At 44.2% G+C, this 25183-nt stretch overlaps 1 protein-coding gene across 2 annotated transcripts; it reads left to right on the top strand.

Moving 5' to 3' along the window:
• Positions 1-13311: 13311 nt before the first annotated feature.
• On the top strand, positions 13312-15777 carry HMGB2 (high mobility group box 2). Of its 2 annotated transcripts, none has more exons than XM_030008874.2 (5): positions 13312-13425; positions 13944-14114; positions 14301-14446; positions 14560-14734; positions 15218-15777. In XM_030008874.2, the coding sequence occupies exons 2-5, from the start codon at positions 13965-13967 to the stop codon at positions 15368-15370; spliced, it is 624 nt and encodes a 207-aa protein (XP_029864734.1). In that variant the 5' UTR covers positions 13312-13425; positions 13944-13964; the 3' UTR covers positions 15371-15777. The 2 variants fall into 2 exon arrangements, with proteins under 2 accessions (XP_029864734.1, XP_029864821.1); XM_030008961.2 differs by having other exon boundaries at positions 13314-13340.
• Positions 15778-25183: the final 9406 nt, after the last annotated feature.

Below are 25183 nucleotides of genomic sequence, written 5' to 3' on the forward strand. Positions count from 1 at the left end.
GTGCCGCTTTGCGGCGCTCGGGCCGGCGATGCCGTCCCGCGGTGGCGGCAGCAGCCGCTACTTTTTTCCGCGGCGGCGGCGGGCCGCCCTGCGCTGCGCTGCCTTTTCCCCGCCGCCAGGAGGCCGGGCCCGCCGCGCGGGAGCGGCGGCAGCGGCTCATCCCACTTTTAAAAGGCCCCGTTCGTGTCCGTCCGTCCCCCGCCCCAATCCTTCCCCCCTTGTCGCTCCTCCCCGCCGGCGCGGCCGTTGGGATTTGAACGGCGGCCGTGCGGCGGCGGCCGAGCCCGGCCCCGCCGGGGCGGAGGCGGGAAGGCGAGAAAGGCGCGGGGCAGAAGGGGGAGGCCGGCGGCCTCTCCCCCCGGGGCGGGGGCGGGCGGAGATCGGCGCTGCCGCCGGCGCGGCCGAGGGCCGAAACGTGCTTCAGCCAAAAAAGGTTGAGGCGCCCGCCCTTCCTCTTCCCTGCCCTCTCCCGTCGGCATCAACTCCCCCCGTTTGTACTTTTTCTAGCTCCGGCGTTTCGGTCTGAGCCGCGCTTCCCCGGCTGCTTGTTCAGGATTTTCTACGGGTTGTTGTGTTTTGTTTGGGTTTGGTTTTTTGTTTTTCTTTTTTTTTCCTTCTGCCTTCCGCCTCGCTGCCCTCCGTCTCGGTCTTGTCCCTCCCCGCCTGGCCGCCTCCTGTCTCCGCCACTCTTTCTGTGAGCCATGGCTGGAGAGCGGGTGCCCTGCCCCGGCGGCGGGAGGGAGCTGCCCCGGGGCCGCAGCGCAGCCTCCCGCCGCCTCTCCCCGGACCGAGAACGACCGAGGCTCCGGGTCCCTTTGTTAAAGCTGCCTTCAAAAGGCATTGTAATCGGGGGGTCCGTCTTGCGTTCCTTTGGTAAAGGCCTTTGAAGGCAGAGAGGACTCGCGGCGCCGGTTTGCAGTTTTGTCATTTAAAAGGAGTTTTTGTTAATAAAGGTGACTTTAACAACAAAAAAGACTGAGAGTGCAGAATGCTTTTCGCTAGTGAGGAACCAAGACCTTGCTGTGCACGCGACCAGCTGAACTAGATACTGTGAAAATGCTCGATAAAAGCAAGTGGTTCGAGACTCGGCGAAACTCCGTTAAGAGATGCACTGGCGTTAAACCATTTAACAATTCCGCTGCCGACAGCAGAGCGGCAGAAGCAGCAAGCTCTGACCTACTATTTTTCTTCAAGCGCATTCAAAGTGCACGCAAGGAAGGGTGAGGTTTTGCTTTCCTTTTGAACGGCCGCGGATATTCCTTTACATCTCAGAACCGGCATTCGAGCTGACCCTACTCAAAGCGTAATGATTTAATCACTGAAATATTTGCCCGTATCGCTTGCCGTGCGTTTCCAGCCTGCAGAAGGAGGAGAGGAGAAGCGGGGAGGCCGGTGAATGATTCGAGGAGACACAGATCCTGCGTAAGCCCAAGTTCTGCGTGAGCAGGGAACGCGATTATAGCGCAGTTTTGGTTTGCGCTGCAGATGGCTCCTTAATCTGATTGCATAACCTGGTATTAGAGAGCAAGGGTAGGTCCCTGCTCCTCGCAGTTGCAACTGAATGAAGGAGACGAGAACAGAAGCCAAACTGAGCATGAACTCACAGACGGCAGTTACCTAGAAGGCATGTTTCGGTGATTAGAGAGGGGAATTGGATAAAAGTTGGAAAAAATACCAAACCCCGTGGTGTTATCAGCCGAGCTGAACGCTACATGGAGTGCCTGGGTTCAGTTCCACGCTCTGCCGCTGTATAATCTCGGGCAACAGATGTTTAACTTGCTTTTTGAGTTACTTGTGATTTCACACTTGCAAAAAATGTAATAATGTTAAAAAAACCCCACCACCCCAAGCCCCAGTAACAATGATAGCGGGCCTTAAAGAATAACATAGGAAGCACGAGCTGGGAAAAGTGGGACAAGGGTGAGTTCCAGGAATTCTTCAGTGGAAATCTGGGTCATGAATAGCAATTTCTGGACTCTTAGGCTATGTCTTTTGAGGTCCCTTTTATTTCTTCAGAGGGATTTGACCTTACTGTGAGCATAAAATATGTCAGTCTGGGTTTAGCTGCTGTGATTCGGTACAATGGAAAGATCACTTGTGCATTTTAAATATGTTTCTGATCCTCTTTGTATAGTTTGTGAGCAGTTAAAAGCCCAATTATGTTACCCAGCCATGCTTGCCAGTATGTTAATTTAGAAGCGGAATTTCAAGTAAAGTAGCATCATAGTTTCATGATTAGATCACGATAAGACAGTAGAGGGGCTGAGAAAGACGGTTCTGCTTCTGCCGTAAGCTGCTCACTTTCACACCTGTGCCTTGTCCTTCTTTGTGCCTGTAAAAGCATTTCTATGGCTGCATGGCAAACTGGATTGGGTTACAACTAGACCAGCAAAAAGAAAATCAGTTAAGTTTAGCCCTGATCTGCTTTGTGTGATGTCCCAGCACACAGGAAGGTCCAGTGGAAGGGCAGGACCGTGTGACCGGTGCAGGGGGATGACCACCTCGTTTGGTATGAACGCCTGCTTACAGGAACAAAGAAATCATGTCACTTTTAATCTTGCGTCATATGTGGGATCAAAAAATACAAAGGGCTGCAGCTGGATGGGCTTATCGGGCAGTATGAAGCTCACTACAGGATGGATGCGCAAACTTTTACAAAGCTTGGGCCCCGTGAAATAAAAAAAAAACCACTCGTCATAGAGCGATTCTGCTAGATTGTATGTATGTCGTCTAAAATGATGGTTTTATAACATAAGCTCTAGTAGTGGTTAGTAGAAGTATTCAGATATAACTGAAGCATATATAGGGAGAGATTTTTAATAAACATCAAAACACGCAGTATTGCAACAACATACTGATTAGAGTAAAACATCAAAAATTGTATCAGTTCAAAGGAAACGGCAGCTCCAAACCAGTAACTGTACGTGAGACTTCACTAGCACTTATGGTCCATGCACACAAGCAGAGCAAAAGTAATCTACATCCCTCATGGGTGCCAAAAAGACAGCATGGATGACTTCTAAGTGGCATGCAGAAGGAGCAGGAGCTACAGCATCTTGAAGAGCGTGCCTGAATTCGCAGCTCCGAGGCTCCGAAGTCAGCAGGACTTGGTGGCCCCTCCTGGCACCGAGGCGGGCCAGGCGCAGGTGGGAGCAGAGCAGCTTGTCCCTCTCTGAGATGCCATATGTCCCAGCTCCTGTTAGCTTTTGACTGATGTGTTTTGTAATTTGAGAGAGAAGAATAATTGGACGGACGCATCACCTTGGATACATTGCAAGCACAGTGCAAACATATTATTAGTAATTAATCTTGGAAAGGAAATGGGGCTATAACTGTGTATACATCTTCACACGATAAGGTTCAACTGAGGATGACTATTCCCTTCCCCAACAGGTACCATTCATCTGAAGTCTAAGTGTACGTTAGTGCGTTTGTGTGCAGCACCTGAAATTACCCTGTAATAATAAGGAAAACTATTGGTATACATTTTTCACAGCAAATATACATTTTCTTTGTTTTGGATTGTAACTATTTCAATGAAAAATAGTTTCCTTTAAAACACATCAAAAATTCTGCAAATTCCACCACATGCCCTGGTGTTTTTGATAAAAGAGCACCCTAACCAATAGGCATTCACAGGCTGTGATAAGGAACAGTGACCAAACCTCTCCTTCCTTATCAGAAACAAGTCCTATTCTTTTTATTGTTCTTTTTTCAGATTTTGAATCTCTGATTTTTCCCTTCCCACTCCAGCACCAACTAACCACGCTACCGCCTGTTGCTCTGCCTCCAATTTATCGTCCAAATCTGTTAAAGCGTAGAGCCCAAAGCACAGGAATATTGGGACTTACCTACAGACTGTATTTTTTTTTTTTTTTTTTACTTCTTTATATGTTTTACACGAGGATAGCTAAAATGTAACTTTGGATAGTTAATTGTATAACAAAACTTAATCCACATTAGCACACACAGAGCTTATTGTATATGATTCAAGTAATACAGTAAGAGGAAAAAAAAAATCATACCTTTAACCAAAATGGTGATATTGGTGCAAAAGTGGTATTTCCAGGTCTTTGAGTATTCCAGCTGAAGCCATTGTTCCTTTTTTTTAAGCATTCTGCCTTGTACAATGGAAACTAAGGGTGTATGAAAGAGTTTACGTAACACAGGCTTTTATTAGAAGATTTAAAGCAGTAAACAGGGTCCAAAACTAAACATTGTATTTTAAGAATAATCTAGGTGTTACGGGATTAAAACTGATAAGCCTGTGTACTGTAAAAGCTTTAAAGATTTGTAATACATGTCCCTTAACAGTTTGTGCCAATTCACTTTCGCAATAAGCCATTAGTTACAGGAGGCATCAAAGGACCTTCTGTTGGAAGGCTTCGCTCTTACGTGCAAAAATACAGAAACGTTGGTACAGAAACTTTAGATGTTCTTTGTTGAATGTAGGTGACAGATTGTTTGTTGGGGGACTTAAACAATGAAGTGTGAGATAAGGGAGATACCTCAAACGCAAGAACTGCACAGAAGCAGAGAAGCCAACCTCCAGCTTTGCACTGAGGTACCCCCTACATTTCAACCCCCCTCCTCCTCACAAGCCCCCATTCAGCCAAGTTAAAAGTGGACATCTGTCTGCTTCTTTCAGAGTCACTGATCACCTGTCCATCCAGGTTGCTTTGATTAACATTTTGTTTCACATTATGAGATCTCGCAGTCAGAAAGAGACCCAACGAAATCGTCATTAGTGCTTTTCTGAAATGTAATGCAACTATCTGGAATATATAGTGGAAAAGTATCACCCCCAGGGGTTTTGTGTAATAATGCCCTAAAAATTCAGCTGTGAGTAACAGACCGATGTAGTATATTGCTTAAGAGTTATTTTTTAATCCCTTGAAAATAAAAAGCTTGCTCAGCTTTTTTTTTTTGCCTGTAAAAGAAACCGTCATATCTTTTCAGCAAATTTTGCTAGTCTCTAATGCACTTTTGATACCACAAAAAGCACTGTATACTCTTTGCTACAGTCTTACATTTTGTGAACCACTGTTTTCTGTTTATAGAAATTCAGATTCGACACTGTCTTTGATCATTTGCTTTTTGCTTTGAATAACGCGTATTACACCATCTCCACAGTTTTGTCAGAGGGTCCTAGAAACTACAGTGCTCCTTTACTCCATCATGTCCTCCTCTGATATGGATTTGTTTTACAGAAAGCAAAATGGGAAACTTCTGTAGCCCTGAAGCCTCTTCCAGTGCCCTTGTCTTTGCAGTACAGTTATAAGCATCTCTAGGTCTGACTTAGCTCTTGTTGAAGTTAACAGCAGGTTTTAAGTGCCCCTTGGGAGTGGGTGAACACTTCCTCCACCCGAGTCCAGAATGGACCATTTAGAAGGTCTTTAGAAGGTATTTGGATTCTGTCAGTAAAAACAAGATAAGAGTCCGACACTAATACAGATAGTTTTATAAAAATAAAATGAGTAAAATTACATGTGGGTTTGGGGTTTAAATGTTTTCCTGACTTCCCGCAGAGCTCATTCTGGGTAAAAGATAAAGGCTTATACTCCAACAAACTCAAGTATAATGATAGTTTTGAACTGCAGTTGGGTTTTGCTAATGTTACTTGACAATAAACCCTTACCTGAGAAATATTATGGGAAAAGGATCAGATAAAATGTTTTGCAAATTTTTTCACAAAAAATGGCCACTAGGCAGAATGTACCAGGTTTTCTACGTTTGGATAGTACCTGCTGCTATAATTCATTCAATATACAGCAGCTGATCGAAAGCATTGCTTCTTCATTAGATATTGCCATTCATCTTTAATGCTCCTCAAACCTCAACTCCCATACTTGAAAGATAACATTAGAGTCTCAGCTTTCATACTGATAAAGGTTCTAGCCTTTAAAGTTGCAAGGTAAGTTTGCAATCCGGTCAAGGACATATCCTAAGGCACAGAACGCAAGAGCCCCCCACCCTCCAGTTTCAATGCAACATTTTAACAGATATGGTTTTGGAGGTTTTGGTATCCAAGTGTTTGGCTGTTAATATTTATTAACATTATAAACACCACAGATGAGACCCGATTCTGCTATTACAGCTATCCAGAGGCACTAAAAGATCCTTACCTTTCTCCAGAAGTGACTGCTGAAGCAGGATTTTCCATGATCTTGTAAATTATTTCAGAATTAGGAAAATAATACAGATCTTTTACCTCTTAAACAACTTTAACTTCTTTGATTAGCTGTGTTTCTAGTTATATCATGAAAGTCTGTTCCAAAATGAATTACATGTTTACAAAGTAAATTTTTAACTACTGGAAAAGGAGAATGGGGGTTTTATGCTTTTAATATTCGTACATATTACCATAATTTAACAAGATGCAAATGCTAATTATTAGTGTAAAGTCTAGTGACGTAAAAATTGCACACCATGATCAAGCCTATGAACTGGAACGTATTTATCAAGATGGTTTATGTTGAAGTTGAGAGTTTACAGGTTTTAAGGATTCTTTTTTCCAACTTTTAAAAACTGGAAAAGGCATTCTTTGGGCTGCACTTTAGTTTCTTGTTAGCTTTGAATAAGCCTGCCTTTCTTTGACACAGAACAACTTCACTTGAGATTTCCTTGTTTATTTCTTCAAATGCATGACTGTGCCGCTCCCTATTTCTTTTTCATTTGTAGTAGGTGTTTATCCCTGCCAGTGCTTAGGGAGAGCTTCTACTTAACTTCACACATGGTCAGACTAAATGATGAGGATTAATCATAGGCCCAAGGGTTTATTATCGAACTTACTGAAGATTTTTTTTTTTTTTTTCCCCCACAAGAGTTGGGGCTGTGGAGTAGAAGCATTAGCTTTTGACTGGTATTATAGACAGGCACATTTTCTAGTAGCATAAGATCTCTGGAACAACCTTCTTTGTTACTGTAAAACACTTAACAGTACAGAGTAGGGTATACAGGGGGATCCTCTAGAGAAACTATACTTTTATATCATCAGTTGCTGGAAAATCCTACAGGATCCATGACTAAAAAATGAGACTCATGAATCAACACTTTCAAAATTTCCTGAGCATTTTCTTTCTAGTCTCAGATTACCTGTGTATCCTATGATCATTCCTATGACACACAACAGCACTATTTGCCAGAAATAAGAGGAGAAATTAATTATTCTACTATGACATCTACATTAGCAACAGCACAGGATGTACTCTGCGTGACCAAAACTTGAAACCCATTTAAGTTTAATGAGACCCATTGACATTAATTTAAGTTTTTCCACTACCTGGACCCAAGGGCAACGTGTTGACAAGTATCACAGTGCTTACAAGGAACTGGGCTTGTTATCAGCCAAACCCGCTTCTCTCTTCTGGCTGTGGGAGACAGCAGGGCATGACTCCTCCTGCCTCCTGTGGCCCGTGGCACACAGACTTGTCAACCCACACTATTCTTTCTCTTTCCTAAAAGATTTTAGAGCCACAATTACATTGGAAACAGCTTCTACTGCCAGGCTCTGCTTGTTTTTAAGTTTCTAGCACTCACAACTGCAGAAGAAAACAGTCCCTGAGATTAGACACGGTAGAAACAAAACGTTCTGCTTTGTTCTGTTGAAGTTTCAACATTTCGAAGTCACCATGGGTTGGTGCCTACTTCATTTGGGCAGCAGTGAGCACCAGTGGCTAGCCTCACATGGGTGCTTGCACTGTTCGGGAGATGGACAGTGATTACAGCCTCTTTGGATCTGCTCGCTGGATGTCACACCTCTGGCTCCAGACACAGTCCAACCCTTTGTCTTACTGCTTAGAAGGAGAAAAAAAAATAGTATCCTGGAACTATATTCTCCACATCCCAAACAACACAACATTTTTTAGTAGTAATTACATTTTATTCCTTAAGAGTAAGTCATGTATATATTTCAGGTAAAGTACCAACATTTACCATGGCTAGAAGAGTTTGGTGGTTGGGGACCAAAGGATAGAAACTTTTTTTACCCATTTAAACTGATTTCATAGTGTAAGTTACAGGTATCCACATTTTAAAGCCCCTCTAAACTGCCCGTGAAACTATCTAATGGATGAACAAAGGCAAATTACTGCTTTCTTCTCATACCTGTAAAAAGGGATTAACAATACAGCAAAATATAAAGGAGGTCTATTAAGATCTCCGGGGAAAACGTGTTATATAAGTATTGCTTTGAATGTAAATAAGAAAGTAAATGAAAGTGAGGTCTAGGAATAGAAAAGTAAAAAAAAAAAAAAAAAAAGCACATTAGCCCAATGCGAGTGGAAAAAAGTTCTTGTCAAATTAAGACTGAGAAAGTACAGATAACAATTATTGTGACCAGGAACAGCTGGTGTTCCTAATATTATCTGCATGAGTACCACGAGAGATTTGTTGTATTTATTTCCTATCATATGACCTACTGCAGTTCAGTCTCTGCTCTGCAGCTGTCCCGGGTAGTGTCTAATGTAGGCTGCCTTTGTTTTAGGTATTTGGTACACAGCACAAAGTCAAAACAAGTTTCTGAGCTTTCAGAATAAACCAGCCTGGTGTAACACGGCTGCTGTTTGCCTATGAGCTGCTTAACTGGTTATGCAGGCTTTACAGTAGCACATACAATAAAACTGTAATGTTTAAAGGGTAAATATATTTCATTTTTATAAAATACATATTATTTGCATGTTATACAACAACAGAAAAAATGGGAAAAGGTCTAATATTTTAAATGCAATTCTTTAAGATACTGACAGAAATATCAGTTTTGCAAACTTTTGGGCAGCTGCAGTTATATGTTTTTATTAAAGTACAAAGAAAGCAACTGCTTATAACTGGAACACTACAGTAAAGTAAGTTCTGCTTTGAATTTAGGTAAGCAGTAGCCTAGGTAGTTCTGGTTTTTGCGTTTCATCCTAAAGCTCCTACCATGTATCTAGTATGAGACGCTCACATGAAAGGCCAAAAAACATAGTTGCTGTCTGTAGACTTCATAACTCACATTGAAAGGGAGTTTTCAAAGCAGTGACCTGTTTAAATGCTTTTTGAGTCTTGGATTTTAATCTTTTTCTATAACAAAAAATTGCTGATTAAAGCTAAATTCGCTTTTTCTTTCAACATCTTGCATTACTATTAATGAAGTTAGGTGACATTAAAATCAAGAGCAGCTGTAACTCGCTTTCATTATTCATCTGGTAAATGCTGAGTTCTCAGGTCCATAAGAGAGACCCTTTCAGCAGTAATCAATCGAGAACTTTCGAAAGCAGAACGTTATTGCCATTAAGGCATATTCCATACAGGAATTTGGGTAATAGCAGAGTCTCTGGGGAGAGACAGTAGAGCTTCTTCATCCAACTGACTGAATTAAAACTGACAGTGTCACCACATTAATACACTTACACCAGAATAAAAGTTTGGTCAGAGTTAAGGTCATGCAACGGTAGTTTGCAATTTCCTCAGCTGAACGGTATCTTGTTGCAATGGATCTGCTGATGGAAACGTTAATTCACATAAAAGGTCTTTGTTACTGTCTTCACTTGCTTTGTCCATGCTGACACCAGTATCCAGAAAAGCTGTAGAAGCTGCCCACAGAAGCCAAGAAATATGGTATGATGTAAAGTATTATCACTCCAATCACACATTTTTATTGTCTGTGACATACTTTTCTTTACATCCATTTCTCAGCTCTGTAACCTGGTCTCACTCGCCTGGTCTTTTCCCTTCTTTCTATCCAGCATTTCTAGTCACTGCATTGCTCCTCTCTCCTCACACGCAGTTTACTGAAGATTAAGTGAAGTTAACAATAGCACCCAAAATTGTAATTGTGGAGCAGATTAGGAACTCAAAAGGGCTTGAAGCCAGGGAGCTATAAAACTTAACAGTCATTTCATGAGCTGAATTATTCAAGCAGAAGTAAGCTTCAAGTCCTGGAGTTTATGCTTCTTCCCCACAACTGTCTTCCACATGTGGTTAATAAATTAACCACGCGGACTGACCGAAGTCAATACTGCATAGATCACTGCTTTAGACGAGTAACAGTGACCAAATCTCTCGAGACAGAATTTGTGGTTTTGTCTGAAAAGGAACAGTGTGGTGTAATGAAAAAACGGTGACAGCCTATTGTGGAACCAGGCGCACAGAGAAGCACTTTTCCAGGCGTGAGGGTGCTGGGAGGAAGGCACAGCTTTGAGACTGACAAGTTTCTAACATTGGCATTCTTGCGTGGAGCTTTCAGCATTGGCGCTGCTGTGGAAAGCTTCCAGTATCATGTTCAGGCGTGGAAAATTTTCAATACTGCCTTCCTTGTTGGAGGACAGACAGATGTTAAAGAGTACAACTGTTTGGTTTCTTACGCTGCCCTATGTTGCATGACATCGCATGACATAACCCTCTATGTATATATTTAATTGTACAAAAGCTTTCTTTTTCAGAGAAAAGAATCTAGAAAAAGAGTATCGTCAAAAGAATCAAGAACCTAATTTCTTTCTCAAAACATTTGATTATATCATTTGAAAGGCAGGTCTCATTTTTTCCCATAGCAGTAATTACACTTTCTCACCCTACCTGCTTTTCCACAATCATTTTCTTCATATTCTTAGAGCAGATATGAAAACAGATGCAACAGAGGAAGCCTCGCTGCAATTATATCCCATAATTTCCAAAGACTGTTCCAAAGTAATTTTTTCCATGAACTTGCTATATTAATGTTAAAAGGAAGAGTAAAAATATGTTAATAATAAACTTACATAAAGCTTTTTTGTTTTTGTTCAGGAACTTACAGAGAATGGATTTGGAAGGGTAAAATGAGAAAAATTCTTCTTTCAGCTGTTAAAAATAATTTCTGGTGCCTGTAGCCATCCTGATAACTTTTCAGTGACAAACTCCCAGAGGTCATGACTTGCTATTTTAGAAGCACTGACACTGAGAAAACTCTGTTTCCTGAAAACTAGTGGACCACTTCATTGTTCTTTCTACTGCATCAGCGAGGATTCAGAAGTAAAACTGATTTTGATGGAGTTAACCTACATTTTTATATGACTGTAAACAACGCAGAAGGTACCTATCAATTTGTTTGAATGGTACGATATGGAAAGCTCTAGGTAAGTCTGGTGGACAAAGAATGATTTTAGACCAGATATACTAATGGCTGTACTATGATTCATTCAGTATGCATTAGCCTTGGAAGATTCTGCCATCTGTTACAAAACTACTTTAACAACTAGAAAACACTCTGCAAGAAACTGTCACATACAGGTGGTTTACCGCAAGGTCAATGAGTAACCCATCTGGCAGCTTAATTCACCAAACAAAATAGCGCTTTCCAAGTAACATATGAAATAAAGGCATTTTTAAAGCTACATAACAAATTAAAACAACTCCTTGCAAAGTGGCCAGGCCTTCACAGAATTCAGTACCACAGAACTGAGAACATCAATTTGCTACTGAGAAGTAGTGGAATGGTTTACAGTAGTAAAGAGCTGAATATGGAATAGCCCTCACGTGAATGTTTATTTTAGAAGGTAAGCGTAAGCTTTATTTGTAGGTTAAACACTATCAAAAGGAATAGCCACAGAAGTTAGCCAATATAAGAATTTGGGTAACTGGCTTCTGACAGGCTTTGACATCTGCAAAGGGAATACATATCTCTGCATTGCTCTGGCAATATAACTCCCAGTTATCCTCTCTTCATATTAGATTTTGACTTAACTTTTTTCCAGTTTACATTACGTCCTTTAGGGCTGCAGTTTGGACAAATACATAAAGCTTAAAACAAAACAGGGATAAAGGAGGCATTTAGTGCCATATTAGCAAACTGTTCTCCATGAACACATCCTCCTTGGACGGAAAAAAAGAACAAACACGAAGGACTGGACCGGGTAAGTGCTTCTTATTCGATGCTCCTTACACTGAGTGAACCTGGAATGGGGGAGACTCTGGAGATCATGACATTGGCCACTCTCACACCTGCAACTAGTCAATACCCTCAGATAGCTTAGGGACTCTTGCTGCTGTCTTTTTAAAGGTTTGGGGGTTTTTGTTGTTGTTTATTTTTACCACTGAGCTCAGTTAACATGATTAAAACTCTGCTGAAGGCATGGCATCTTCAGTAAGCAAAGTTATGACCTGCTTTTCACCAGTGCTATAAACTACACCCGAAGAAGCAAGAGTGTTAGAAACTGCCTAGATTGCCAAGAATATTAACCTCAACTGAAGTTAACTAGAGAATCGGATGAGAGTAACCAGACAGAAGAAAACCAACATCAGCAAAACCCGTATCGTGTAGACGAGGGTCAAATCCCGGCAAAACAGACCGACTGACTGACTGCAGGGCAGCTTCGGTTTTATCCCCAAACCGAAAGGGCCAGATTCACGGCTGGCGGTTCACTTGAAAGCAATCGACGCAAACCGCGGCCGTTCCACCTTCGGCCCGCTCCGCTTCTGCTCCCAGGCCTTCCGCCGCGGCGCCCTTCGCTTCGCAGGCAGAACGAGACACGAAGCCAGGCGACGCTCTCCCTTCCCACCGCCGCTGCTCTTAGCCCGGCCTCAGAAGGAAAACCCGCCCCCCTGAACCCGCCACAGCCACGGGCTCTTCCTCGGAGCCCCGCCAGCCCGGGAGGCGGCGGCGGACGTTCCCCCCAGGCTCCCCCGCCCGCCTCCCGCGCTGTAACTCCCGGGGAGGGAGCCAGGCGCGGGCCTCGCCAGAACCGAAGTCAAAGCCCCGTTTTACAGCGGGCGGCTGCCGCTGCCCGCCAGGCTCGGCCAGCCGTGGGCCCGCCCGCCCCCGGCTGGAGGAAGGTAGCGCCGAGGGGGCCCCACGCTCGCCGGCGGCCAGGCAGCTGCCAGCCGGCAGAGGCCGGTCCCGAGCCCCGCCCGCCCCGGCGGGCCGCCGACCCCGTCCCCTTCCGCGGCTCCTCCGGCTTTGCCCGCCCCACCATCCTCCTCGCTCCCTTTGTATTTTTAAACCACGCTACAGCATCCCGCACCGCCCAATCCAAACGCGCGCAGTCCCCGGCAGCCAATGGCGGGGGCCCCCGCGGTTTTTTAAACCGTCCCTCGCCCCCAATCGCCGCCCAGCGCTCTCGGTTCCGCCCCCTCCACTATCCTCACCCCAACCGGTTCCAGCGAGTATGAGCGCTAACGACCCCCTCGCGCTCCACCTAGCCGAGGAGCTGCTCGGCCGCTGACGTCGCGACGGCGGCTAGCGAATCCCCGGCGGTCCCGGCCCTGGGGGGCGGGGCCGCAGGCAGTTTGAACCGGCGCGGCAGCCAATCCGCTGCGGCGGGGGGCGGGCCCCCGGGCGCCGCGGGTCAAGTTGCTGTGGCGGGTAGGGCTGTGGAAAACAAGAGGCTGTAAGTGCGCCGCCGGGAAACCATTTAGCAGCCGCCGCGGAGGGAGCAGAGCCCCGCGCCGCCGCCGCCCGCCCCACGCAGCCAGGCAAGGCCCCGCGCGCCCCCCCCGCCCGCGGCGGCCGCAGGGCAGCGGGAGGGCGCTGAGGGGAGAGGGAGAGAGAAGGAGGGGGAGCCGCCGCCGGTCCTGGGCACGGAGGGAGCGCGGGGTGCCCAGGGCGGGCGGGCGGCGCGCCCGGGGCTGAGGGGGGAATTCCCACCGCCGGGCGGGTGGGGCCGGCCGCGCGGGGTGGGCGGCGGGCGGCCCCGCCGGGGCGGGCTGGGGCGCGGGCTCCGGCGCCCTGCGGGCCGCCCGCCGCGGGGGGGTGGGGGGGGGGGGCGGGTGGACGCGGCTGGCGGCGGCGGGAGGTGCCGCGGGGCGGGCGGGCGGGGAGAGAAAGAGGGGCTGCGGCGGGGGAGGGGCCGGCGGCCGCGGGGGGCGTGTTCGGGCGGGAAGGCGCCGGCGGTGGGGGGGGGGCGAGAGGCGGGAGCGGCGTGGGCCGCGGCCCCGCCCGGCGGTGGCTCCGCGCCGCGGCCCCGCCCTCAGGCCGCCCCCCCCACCCGCAGGGACCCGCCGCCGACCTCGCCATGGGCAAAGGCGACCCCAACAAGCCGCGGGGCAAGATGTCCTCCTACGCCTACTTCGTGCAGACCTGCCGCGAGGAGCACAAGAAGAAGCACCCGGACTCGTCCGTCAACTTCGCCGAGTTCTCGCGGAAGTGCTCGGAGCGGTGGAAGGTGAGCGGGGCCGGGCCCGGCCGGGCCGCGCTGAGCCCTGCCGGGCCGGCCCCGGCCCCGGCCCCCGCCCCTGCCGCGGGTTGCTGGGAAAAGATCCCTGGTAGCAGCTGCTGCTTAGGCGTTAGTGGGTCACCGGGCGCTTTATCTGATCCAGGCTCTTCTCCTTTCCCCTCCGTGTGTCCGCAGACAATGTCTAGCAAGGAAAAAGGAAAGTTTGAAGAAATGGCTAAAGGAGACAAAGCTCGTTATGACAGGGAGATGAAAAACTATGTTCCTCCCAAAGGCGAGAAGAAGGGAAAGAAAAAGGACCCCAACGCTCCTAAAAGACCGCCGTGAGTGTTTCTGTGGCCGGGGGAAAAAAAAAAAAAAGTATTAGTTCTCATAGTCTGACTCTATTTTAGACTCTGCTAGTTTGACCCTTAATCATCACTGTCTCTCGTTTTAGATCTGCGTTCTTCCTTTTCTGTTCTGAACACCGTCCAAAAATCAAAAATGATCATCCTGGCTTGTCTATTGGAGATACAGCAAAGAAATTAGGTGAAATGTGGTCTGAACAGTCGGCCAAAGATAAACAGCCATATGAACAGAAGGCTGCAAAACTAAAGGAGAAATATGAAAAGGTACGGTGAAAGTGATAAAATAATGGTTAAGGTTGTAGAGGTCACTGTAAATGCGTGACTTTTTGTTTTGTACCTAAACTATATATGGTTCGTAGTTCTAAATGTTTATGTCAGCCTTTGCCAGGCTTCAGAAAGATGTGGCGTGGGAGGTATCTGGAACCCTTACAGTGAACCTGAATGTGGTTTTTACGTGTCTTAAGAGATTTTACCAGTAAGACGCTTTACTTCCAGAAAACAGGTCACCTGCTTGGTAAAATACACGGTCATACTCCAGAGCAACTGCAGTCATAAAATTCCTAAAACTGTCTGGGTCACGCGTTCTCTTGCCAAAAGATGCAAGCATGAAAGTCTCCAGCTTGAAACCCTCCTTTTCTGCACACGCTGTATTGGATGTGCACAGTGTAGTATTATTAAATTATTGAAGCAGTACAAATTTGTCTTCAGAGTTATATTGCCAGCAACTAAACAGCATTTTTCTTGCAGGATATTGCAGCATATCGTGCCAAGAGCAAGAGTGATGCAGGAAAAAAGGGCCCAGGTAGGCCTGCAGGATCTAAGAAGAAAGCAGAACCAGAAGAGGAGGAGGAGGAGGAAGATGATGATGAAGAGGAGGAAGAAGATGAGGATGAAGAATAAATGAATGTCCTGCTGTAAAGATTTATGCTCAAAATCCAATATTTTGCTAAGAATGTGAACTCAAGTGCAGCTCATTGTTAGCTTCAGTATAAAAATCTGTACAGAATTGTGTATAGGTAACGTGGTTCTTTGTAGGGAGACCTCTATTTTTAATGTAAGTAGTAGCCGAGGGCTGCTACAGTTCGGTTTAAAAAAAAAAAAAAAAAAAAACAAAACAAAAAAGAAGAAAAAGTTGTGGAATGTTTCTGCATATTTAATGGTTTTGTTGAAATTCAGTGACTGATAGCCGGGTGTTTCTTTATAGCTAAGTAAAACAAAGGAGGTAGCTTAATAGCTGATCTTGTATTTTGTAGTATATTGCATTGTATTACTTTTTTAACAATTTTGTAATAAAATGTTGTACATGATTATTGTTGTATTCTTGATGTTTCTGAGAGGCTGGGTACTCCCAGAATGCTGAAGCCCTGTGCGGGATAGTGCTTTGCACTGTTGTTAGGCTGTTATCGTAAAACCGGCAAGTCTCTTAAAGTGTTGACTCCTGGAGTTTATACAGGGGTTTAAACTTTTTTAATGACAATTCTCTCTCCCGCATACGCTACCGTTAGTTGCAATTGATGTTTTTCCTTACAGTGGCATTTGCTTCTATTGCCTTGCAAGTGAAAAAAATACCTCTAATTTTAAGTACTGAAGTCACTGGTAATTAATTATTCCCGGATTGTTTTCTTTCCCCAAACTACTGAAGCACAGGTCTTAAAGTTTTGTCTTGGTGGGTTAGCTGATAACGAGTAAATCTTAGGAACTTACTTTCTCTCACAGAGCTCAGGGTCACCAGCCTTTTCTGCAGTCCATATCAGGACAGGAAAGTTGGCTATAGGACAGATGTGGTTAGAGGTATGTTTTCCCAGATGTTCCCAACTCCTTCCCACTCCCCCTGGCCCCAGTATTAGTGGCTTCTCATAAAATACACAGCTTGCAGAACAGCATGAAAAATGCTGGAATGTTATCTCTGCACATGCCAATAGATTCCTCAGAAAAGAGGAGGCATTTGTAAAGAACACGTGCTCCTGATAGGTTCCTGTTTGTGGTGGTAAGAGTTATTGCCAGTTCCACTATTTGTTGAGTGTTTTGTTTGTTTTGTTTTTTACTCAACCTTTAGTGTATTTAAAAGTCTAAATCTAGCTATCTAACAATATTTGCAAGTGGGAAATTGGAGATCCCACGGCTAAACTAATAGTTTAATTTGTTGAGATAAATACTAGGCAATAGCTTTTACTAGCCTTTGAAAGCCCAGCACTGAAACACATTTAATGTCTAAAATATTAAGTACTACAAAGGGCAGGCTTCCAACTTTTTTCTTCTTCTGTTTCTAAACTGTCACCCTATTGTCCATCAACGTCTGAAACAAATTTGCATACAGTCATTGTACATCTGTAAGATAAAAAGTGATTTCAGCACTATAACCATGGTAAATGTCTGTGGTAGGCTAACAATGTGCACTTTCTGAAACAAGTCTTGACAAAAACACTTTGTGTATTCCTGGAAGTATGGCAATAAGGTAACTGTAAAGGCAATTCAAACATTTTTATACTAAAGTAGGTACTAATCTTTGAAGGCCTTAGAAACCCAGAGTTGTTTTTTCCTTCCCACCCTGCCCCTGAGATGCTTAAAGTAGTATCAGAAAGGATTAGCTGCTGTTTTACATGTTGGCCCTGCCAGAGATACTCAGCACAGGCGGGATCAATGGCTCCATTTTGCAATCTCAGCTTTTGGGAAGCCGCAGATGGAAACTGGAAGTGAGAGGCAGTTGTTCTCTGTGCAGTACATCCAGTGCTCAAGAACATTTTCTCCTGTAGAGAGTTTACAATCCTAGAGCACCTTTATTCTTAACTCAAAAATTCCTCCAGCTAGAGGCAATTCCCTGTCATAGCATGTAGCTGAGACTATGCTGGTCTCACTCATTTTCAGCATATTCTGTTCAGATTTCCCTGTAGAAACGCACCATCACCTCCCCTCAATTCTCAAACTCCCTCCCTGAACAGAACTGTGATGCTTCAAGAAGTCTTTCTGATTAGATTTAAATAATCTTTTGCAGTGGAGCAGTAGCATCAGACTAAATTGACTAGTTTGATTATTTGAAATGTTTTTTACTTCTGCTCAAGTGCTTTTAAATTGAAATGAAATATAACCCTTCAGGTGTCCTAGAAAGCTGCATGGGTTACAGAATTTTAAATATGGTGTCAGAATAAGAGCATATCTTGAGGTAATTCAGAATAAAGGAGCTCTTTAATATTTTCCGCAGTGAGGTAAAATGGCTTTTGGGTTCTATTTCATTTAGTATTAATTGGCTAATTTAGCTTCAGCACAAATCAGTGCAGACCTGCCTAATGTTGCCACTGTGTTGTCCCCACATCCTAACGATGCTCTATGAAAAGCCACCTATGGGTTACTTTTGTTTATGATCTCATTTACAAATACATCCCGACTGCTGGAGCAAAAATAGTGTATCGCACCACTCTACTAGCCTGACCCACATCATTACACAGATCGTTTTGTGTGCATGCCATGTCAGCGTGAGCTGCGGCAAGCCACGGCAAAGCTCTGCATCAGGCTGATCTATCAACTGAGAATGATGTCATGATATTTAGATAATTAGTAATTTTTTAAAATAATATTTTGTCCTTTCAATAAGAAGGATGTTGAACATAGATTAAAGGCAAATGGAAAAGAGCATGTGGGAATTACTACTTTCAAATTAAGCTTTAAAAAGGATGGTATGTCTGGTCAGGGAGTTCGGATAATGCCCATCTGTGAGCACTGAAAGAACTAGTGCTGGAAAGGACTAGTAAGTGATCAAAGGGTAACGGGAATGTTCAGAAAAGATAAGGTCATAGAAGAAAAGCTAAATTAGTTTTTCACATCCATGTTCAATATGGACAATCTTATGAAATGACTCACTGGAAACTTTTCACTGGAGGTGAACTGGGAGGTCTGTCTCAAACCAAAACTAAAAGGGATGACCAAAATGATCGCAGGCATCAGGGGGACTGCTCACATTGCACTAAAGGTCCAGCATAAAGGCATACCACCCAGTAAAGCAGACCAAAAGACCACCGAAAATGAGACTGAGGTGGATAAAGAGCAGGTATGACAGAATAAAAAATATAGGAAGGCAGCCTTTAAAAAGTTGAAGTTATATTTCTAAACCAGTAAACCAGAAGAAAACTGCACCCTGACAGGCCAGACACAGCAATGTGTGGCAGGGAAAAAGCATCAGAGCAACTTCAGAAAACAGACGGACTAATAACTTTCAAACACATCAGAACCAGGAGGCCTGGCAAGCTGTCCTAGGGACAATAGATGCTCAAGATATAGTAGCAATACCTAGAGAAGATTTCAGGAAAAGAAAACGACTTTTTTTTTTTTTTTGTTAACCTCGTAGAGGAGCTTCAGGAAGTTTTAACGACAGAACTTTTTAATGGGAGAGGCATGGTGGAGCATCTGTCTCAAATCCAAGTGTAAAAGGTTTTGAAACAAAATGACAGGACAGATGGTATTCATCCAAGAGTTCTAAGGAAATTCAAGGATGAAATGGCTGAACTATGAACCGTACTTTATATTTTTTCACTTAAAACTGCCTTAGTGCTAGAGGAATGGAACGTCACAAATATGACACTAATTTTTAGAAAGCATTCTGTGGAGATACAGGGAACTTCAGACCAGTAACGCCCATATGGCAAGCTGGTAGGAACCATAGTACAGCCAAGTGTTGCTGGACAAATGGCTAGACAGTCCTACTGCCATCTCACACAAGGAAATCCTGTTCCACAGGCCTGTAAATATTCTTCGAAGAAATCAGTGAACATGAAGGTAAAGGAGATCAGGTAGTTCTGGTCTTCTTGAGTAAGTCGTCATTGAAGGCCTTGCATGAATAAATAGCTGGTTAACAATACAGGAACAAAATGGGAATTAGTCATCAGTTTCAGTGGAGGAAAATCACCTATGAAAACCCATAGGTTATTTTTGGAGATGGGGTTAATGACTAGTGCTTGTTTAATATATACATATGTGACTTGGAAAAAAGTGCTGAATGGTGCTGCAAGAAAGATGAGAACAGCGAAGAACGGCAAAGCCAGCCTGCAGCCTGAAGTGACAGGATAATAAAACCAGCAGGTGAAATACAGCGTTAATACAGAATGTATTACATATTAAAATGTGCTCCCCCAACACATGTGAAGGGGAAGAAACAGGCCTAACATTTATGTCATGGGTAATGTGGGTGGACAATAAACTACATTACATTAGTCTGGAGGAGATGCTGGAGCTATAATAGATAATTTTGTGAAGAGGTAATAGATGTTTGCTAGAAAAACAAATAACATGTTAGGCATTATTAGGTAAAGAGTTAAGAACAAAACAAATATTTAGTATTTCCTTACCATCTTCGTAAAAGAATATAAAGTTTCCTTTTTCTTAGATCAACTTAGAACAAAGCCTATTTACAAAGTTGGTCTTGTTTTTCCCAAGCAAAACCTATGTCTGAAGAACTGTAAATATGCCTCTCTTGGTTTTGGGGGTTTCTTTTTTTGGTGTGTTTTCAGAAGGAAAACCTTGAGTAGAACAGCTACAGACCTGGGAACTGAGCGCAGTATATACAGGCTTTAGAACTCCAGTAACACAAAAGAAATTGCAAATGGGTGTGGAGAGAAAATCAGAAAAAATGGAATAGGAGTTTTATCTTTGATTAGCTAATGATCTATTGAACTGTTTCATAACAGTGTATCACAGGCATCTTGTATATAACATTGGTACATGATCTAGTACATATTGCTCAGCGATAGATTATTTGCTGTGGTGGTGACTGTCACTGCTCCTGCTTCACTTGCTGTACCATCCTTAGCATATATTTATTTTTCTGCTTGTTTTCTCATTTTGGCTTGCATTTCTTTCCACATCTTGAAATATATGTGTTTTGTCAGCAACCCCTGCATTTCCAAAATTGCTGGGCCTCTCCTATGAGCTGCATCACAGCCCCATCTGCTTTTCCGTGATCCCATTTGAATCCAGTGTCAAGAATCCCGTAACGGAGCCCAGATGTCGAGCTTGCTGCTGCGTTCCCCAATGCACGCAGCCCTTAAGGAACGCATTAACTCCGCTAACTGTGGGATGTGCATGAGATTCAGACCTACCTGGTAAAAAAAGTTGACTGCCTATGCAGATTTCTCTTCATTGGTGCAATTAAGTAATTGTCACAGGCCAGCACCAATTAGTGAGTGAACCTGTACATTGCTCTGACTATCCTGATATCCTGAGATCATTTATCCCCCCTAGCCTCAGTGTTGGAGAGGGTCTTGATGTTCCAGGACTGAACATGGAATCAACCACCAGAAAAATCTTCATAGCCAGCAAATCTGGTGCTCCACCTCTAAGTTGTATGGCTACTCTCAATATTTCCTGGCCCAAACATCTAATGGTAAAGTTTGTACCCATAAATCAGTTCTCCAGCAGAGCTGAAGGAATGATGTTTGTGTGGACAAGACCACATCCTTCTAAAAAACCCTGTGAAAAACATGCTGTGATGATGTTACTGTCAGTGCTGCCACCTTGAAGCCAGCTCCTGGCTGGCTGGACCCAGCACTGACCTAGCACTAACTACTCCCTTCAGGAATTAAGACCTTTAACAAGCCTTCATAGTTCTTCTATATCTCACCGATTTGTCTCAGCAGAGGAACGAACCGCAGAGCCAGCATGCCTCTTCAGCAACCTTGAAACCTTTTGCATAATCAGATGCGACGGATGACCAAAGTCTGCCTAGATTCAAACAGCAGTTAGACAAATTCTGGACTGTTAAATAGAAAATGCCATCTCTAGCTCAGACAGTGCTTGAGTTGTATATTGCCAGAAGTAGGGACAATGCTAGACCCTTGCCCGTCCTTTCACTCTGCCCTCTACTCCTTGACCACATTGATCCTACTGACCACTGAGGGAGACAGGCTACTGTGCTAGCTGGACTTTTGGTCTGATCTTGCATGTACTTTTTAAGTTCTTATGTTAAGCTCACTTCTTATCCTAAGGCAAAATATTTTTTCAACTTTGTCCATCAGAGACAAAGGGTCCTGGTATTTCCGGAGTGCAGACTTGATTCCTCTCATAATCATCACATGGAAGATAATGGGATACCGTAACAGGAAAAAAAAAAAAAAAAAAGCAGGAGTGGTTCCTATCTCCAATTTGGAATGGCCCTGTTCAACAGTACTTTATCCCTAATAGCTTTAATATCAGTAGGAACCAGACTCCACTCTGCTACAGGGTTACAAAATTGTTTTCCTCAGCAACACCCATGCCATCTTACCTTCACTCCCAGGCAGCAGGACAGGCAGCTTTCCCTTCCACCGCCAGGTTGATTAGCTCTGTCTTTAGAGGTTCCTTGGCATCTTCAGGACAGGTAGGACTTCAGGGGATCCCTCAGTGCAACTGAAAGAGCAGTATGACTAGAAGCACTTCCAGAGCTTGGCGTGCTTTTTCTCCTGTTCAGCTCTTCCCAGATCTCCCTTCTTATGAACCCACAGGAATCCTCCAGAAGGCTTCTACTTTCATCCAGTTCTACTTCCGTTCATTGTTTCTGCTGCCTCAGAAATAAAAAATATGAAAATTGCAATCGTAGCTGCCTGTTGGGCAACTGTGATGGCCTTGGGGACTCCAGCAAGAGGGCTGATGGCCGCCGACGGCAGCTGAGCCATCCTGCAGGCTTTGGCTAGCAAGGCATCCGTTGCCAGGTGGGGCTCAGGGTCTCCTGAGCGTACCCCAGAACGACACGGTGCTTCCCCCGTGGGACGAGATCCCTGGCTGTGCGGAGGCACAGCTTGCAGAGGGCACCTTTTCACCCAGCAGCCCTCAGAAATGCAGGTTGGAGTCTTCATGGCTCTGGCCCACGTTCGTTACCCGTAAGCGCCAATCCTGGCTCTTTGTGACAGGCCCAACTCGGGGAACACGCACCCACACACAGAAGATCCAGAGGACTTTATACTCAAAAGATCCACCACCATTTAATGTCAGGGCTTGTTCAAAGATACTGGCCTACACTATTTTCCTGGGGAAATCCTTCCACAAATTTAAAGGGAAAAGGTTGTATTTTGATTCCTATTTCCACTCTAGTGCCTTCAAGTGATTCAGAAAGCCTATTCCAAGGAAGACATCTTAATTTCATTTGAAGACTGTGCTTGAACAACTGTCTGGGCATGCCACCTTTTTGACTGACACACACTGCCACCAGCAGCCCTTTCCAGGAAAGCAAAATAACATCTCTCTGTTCATTTTCCCTTCCCCTTTCAGGACCCGTGGGATGCTCAGCCAGAGGGCTGCTGTTGCCATCAAGCGCATCTCAGGCGTTAAGAGTTTTTGATTTGTTTTAATAGGAGTTAGTGCTATGCTGCTTCTCCCACCTTTCTGCTCCTTTCTTGTGCAGGAGACATTACTCTTGCACAAGAAACACCGCCGAGTTGTTTGAACTGGCAGCCCACTGGAGGCAGTTCTGCTTTCACATTGAACGATCGCATTCATGAGACCTGCGGGACCCAGCTAGCCCTCAGCCCTGCTTTACCTGCACGCCACTTTGGATGGGGCACAGTTCTTGTCCCTAAAGCAATCGCGTTTCTCTTCAGTGAAGTCTATTAGTGAGAAAAAGAAGGGATCTAACACACAAACATACCTTTTCATCTCAGTGTCTGAACAGCTCTAACTCCTCCTTACAGGCTTTGATCCTTGTCACCTTTGTCAACCTGTTAACTGAGGGAATGTGCATTTTTCATCAGTCAGTTAAGATCCGTCAGACCATAAGGTATTCCACTGCCTTGCTGAAGAGTCTCCATCCACACTGTTGTTCAGAACAGCCACAGAGCAGTGCAACGTGATAAAAACCCTGAGGGCTGTGCAGACAGCTTATTTTTTCTTTTACCAGGACCCATGTTACGTGGTAATGGAGAATACTTAGTTCGTTTCCCAGTGTAAAGAACGGACTAGTTTTTTTGATTTAAAAACCAAAGGTTACTAACCATTAACTGGGTTACCAAGATGCATAATCCACACAAACACCTCTTCCCACTTTTGCTGTGCTCCATGCTGGTTAATGCAGCCGAGGGCGCGATGAGCGAGGCAGCACACGCCGACGCACACACTTGTGGCAGCAGCGGGTGAGGGAAGATGACCAGAGGCTCCCCACAGAGAAAGGAGGGCCAAAGGGGCTTCAGTCTTCAGGGGTCACTCACAGTTCATGTAGCTTTTTTCTTTTTTTTTTTTAAAAAACACAAAGGGAGGCAAACTCACCTACATTTTTTGATAGGCTATCACTTTTTCTACCTAGACTTATTGTATGTAAAGATTCCTCCTATACAGTGCCAGCCAAACTACACAACTTACTATTCCAATGCTACAAGAGTTCAGAGGAGGCTTGCAGGGTAAGTAAAGTCAACAACCAGAAGACTAAATGCTGGCAACCGCTTCTCATGTTCCCAGAAAGTAAATATTACCCTGGAAGATAACCACTGACACTTCTCAAGGATTGCTCTCATAAATGTAAGCAAGATAAGATTTCAGAAAACAGCGAGACAGGATTTCAGAACACAGCAAGACCTAGTATTCCCATGCCTTTACTAGCAAGGAGAAAACCAACCAGAAACAGAAACACTGCTAATTTGTTTCTCCTGAGTTGTTTCTTTTCACCTATTACAATTAATGGATCTAAGCTTACCAGCAGGAAACAAACAAGAAATGCTTTTACAAAAAACCAGTTTGTGTTCAATGGTATAGATAATTTCTTCTGCATGTTCTGAAATTCTCCTCCTTATTCCTATGTCTCCATGGATCTTGCACAATTTGATCTTTTTTAACCTATAGGGAAAGTTGTGCTTGATACACAGCAAAATCTCCCAAAGCATCTTTTGTGTTTTTATAGGCAGCGGTATGTTTTTTCTTTTCTTGTGAAAAGTCTCACAGATCAGGGATAAACATGAAATTTTTACATCCCTGGCATAATGTAATAGATCTCAGGCTTCTTGGTCTAGTTTCAGAGTAGTAAGTTGTTAACTTCTGGCTTTAGGGACTGCAATTTGGAGGCAGATGGTATGGAAGAAGCAGACAGTAGTAAAGGAGATTCACTGGCATTAGGGAAAGAGGATGAATTAATTCTATGATGCCATCAATGGGGACAGCGTCTTTGGTACTGCCCAAAGGGTGCTGTTAGTTCTCCTGGTGCTAGGATCTCTGGTAAAGAAGAATGATGTCCCCTCTTTCCTATCAATCCCTGTTTCTCTACATAAAAGGGTATTCCCTACATGAACCGCTTGCTGCTATACCCCCGGGGTTTTGCCAAAGGAGCCTTTTGAAATCTGAATACACAAAAGTGCACTGACAGGTGTGGCTAGGAAACAAGAATACCATCTGTAAAGAAGTACTGTAGATTTCAGCATTTAGGTTTGCTCTTAGGCCAGAACTTGTGTCTTCCGTGTCCCAATTTAATTGCATACTCTTTTGCTAAGAAACCTTCTCAGGAAAAAAAAAGTTTGTTCGAAACATGTTTGTTGGTGGAAACATAAACGGACTAAGATAAAATATAGAGTCAAAACACTACCAACTAATCCTGACCTCTGGTTCTACTTTAGAAATCATTCTCAAGTTAATTTTTCTATTAGCATATTAAATCTACCTAATTAGATCGGGACAGGTGATACAAAAATCCAAATGTGTCCACGTGGCAACTCTCAGTGGGAATTTCATTTCATTTCACGGGAAAAAAACCTGAGTCCCCACGGATGAGACAAA

Source organism: Aquila chrysaetos, chromosome 1 (assembly GCF_900496995.4).
Source record: "Aquila chrysaetos chrysaetos chromosome 1, bAquChr1.4, whole genome shotgun sequence".
Lineage (NCBI taxonomy): Eukaryota > Metazoa > Chordata > Aves > Accipitriformes > Accipitridae > Aquila > Aquila chrysaetos.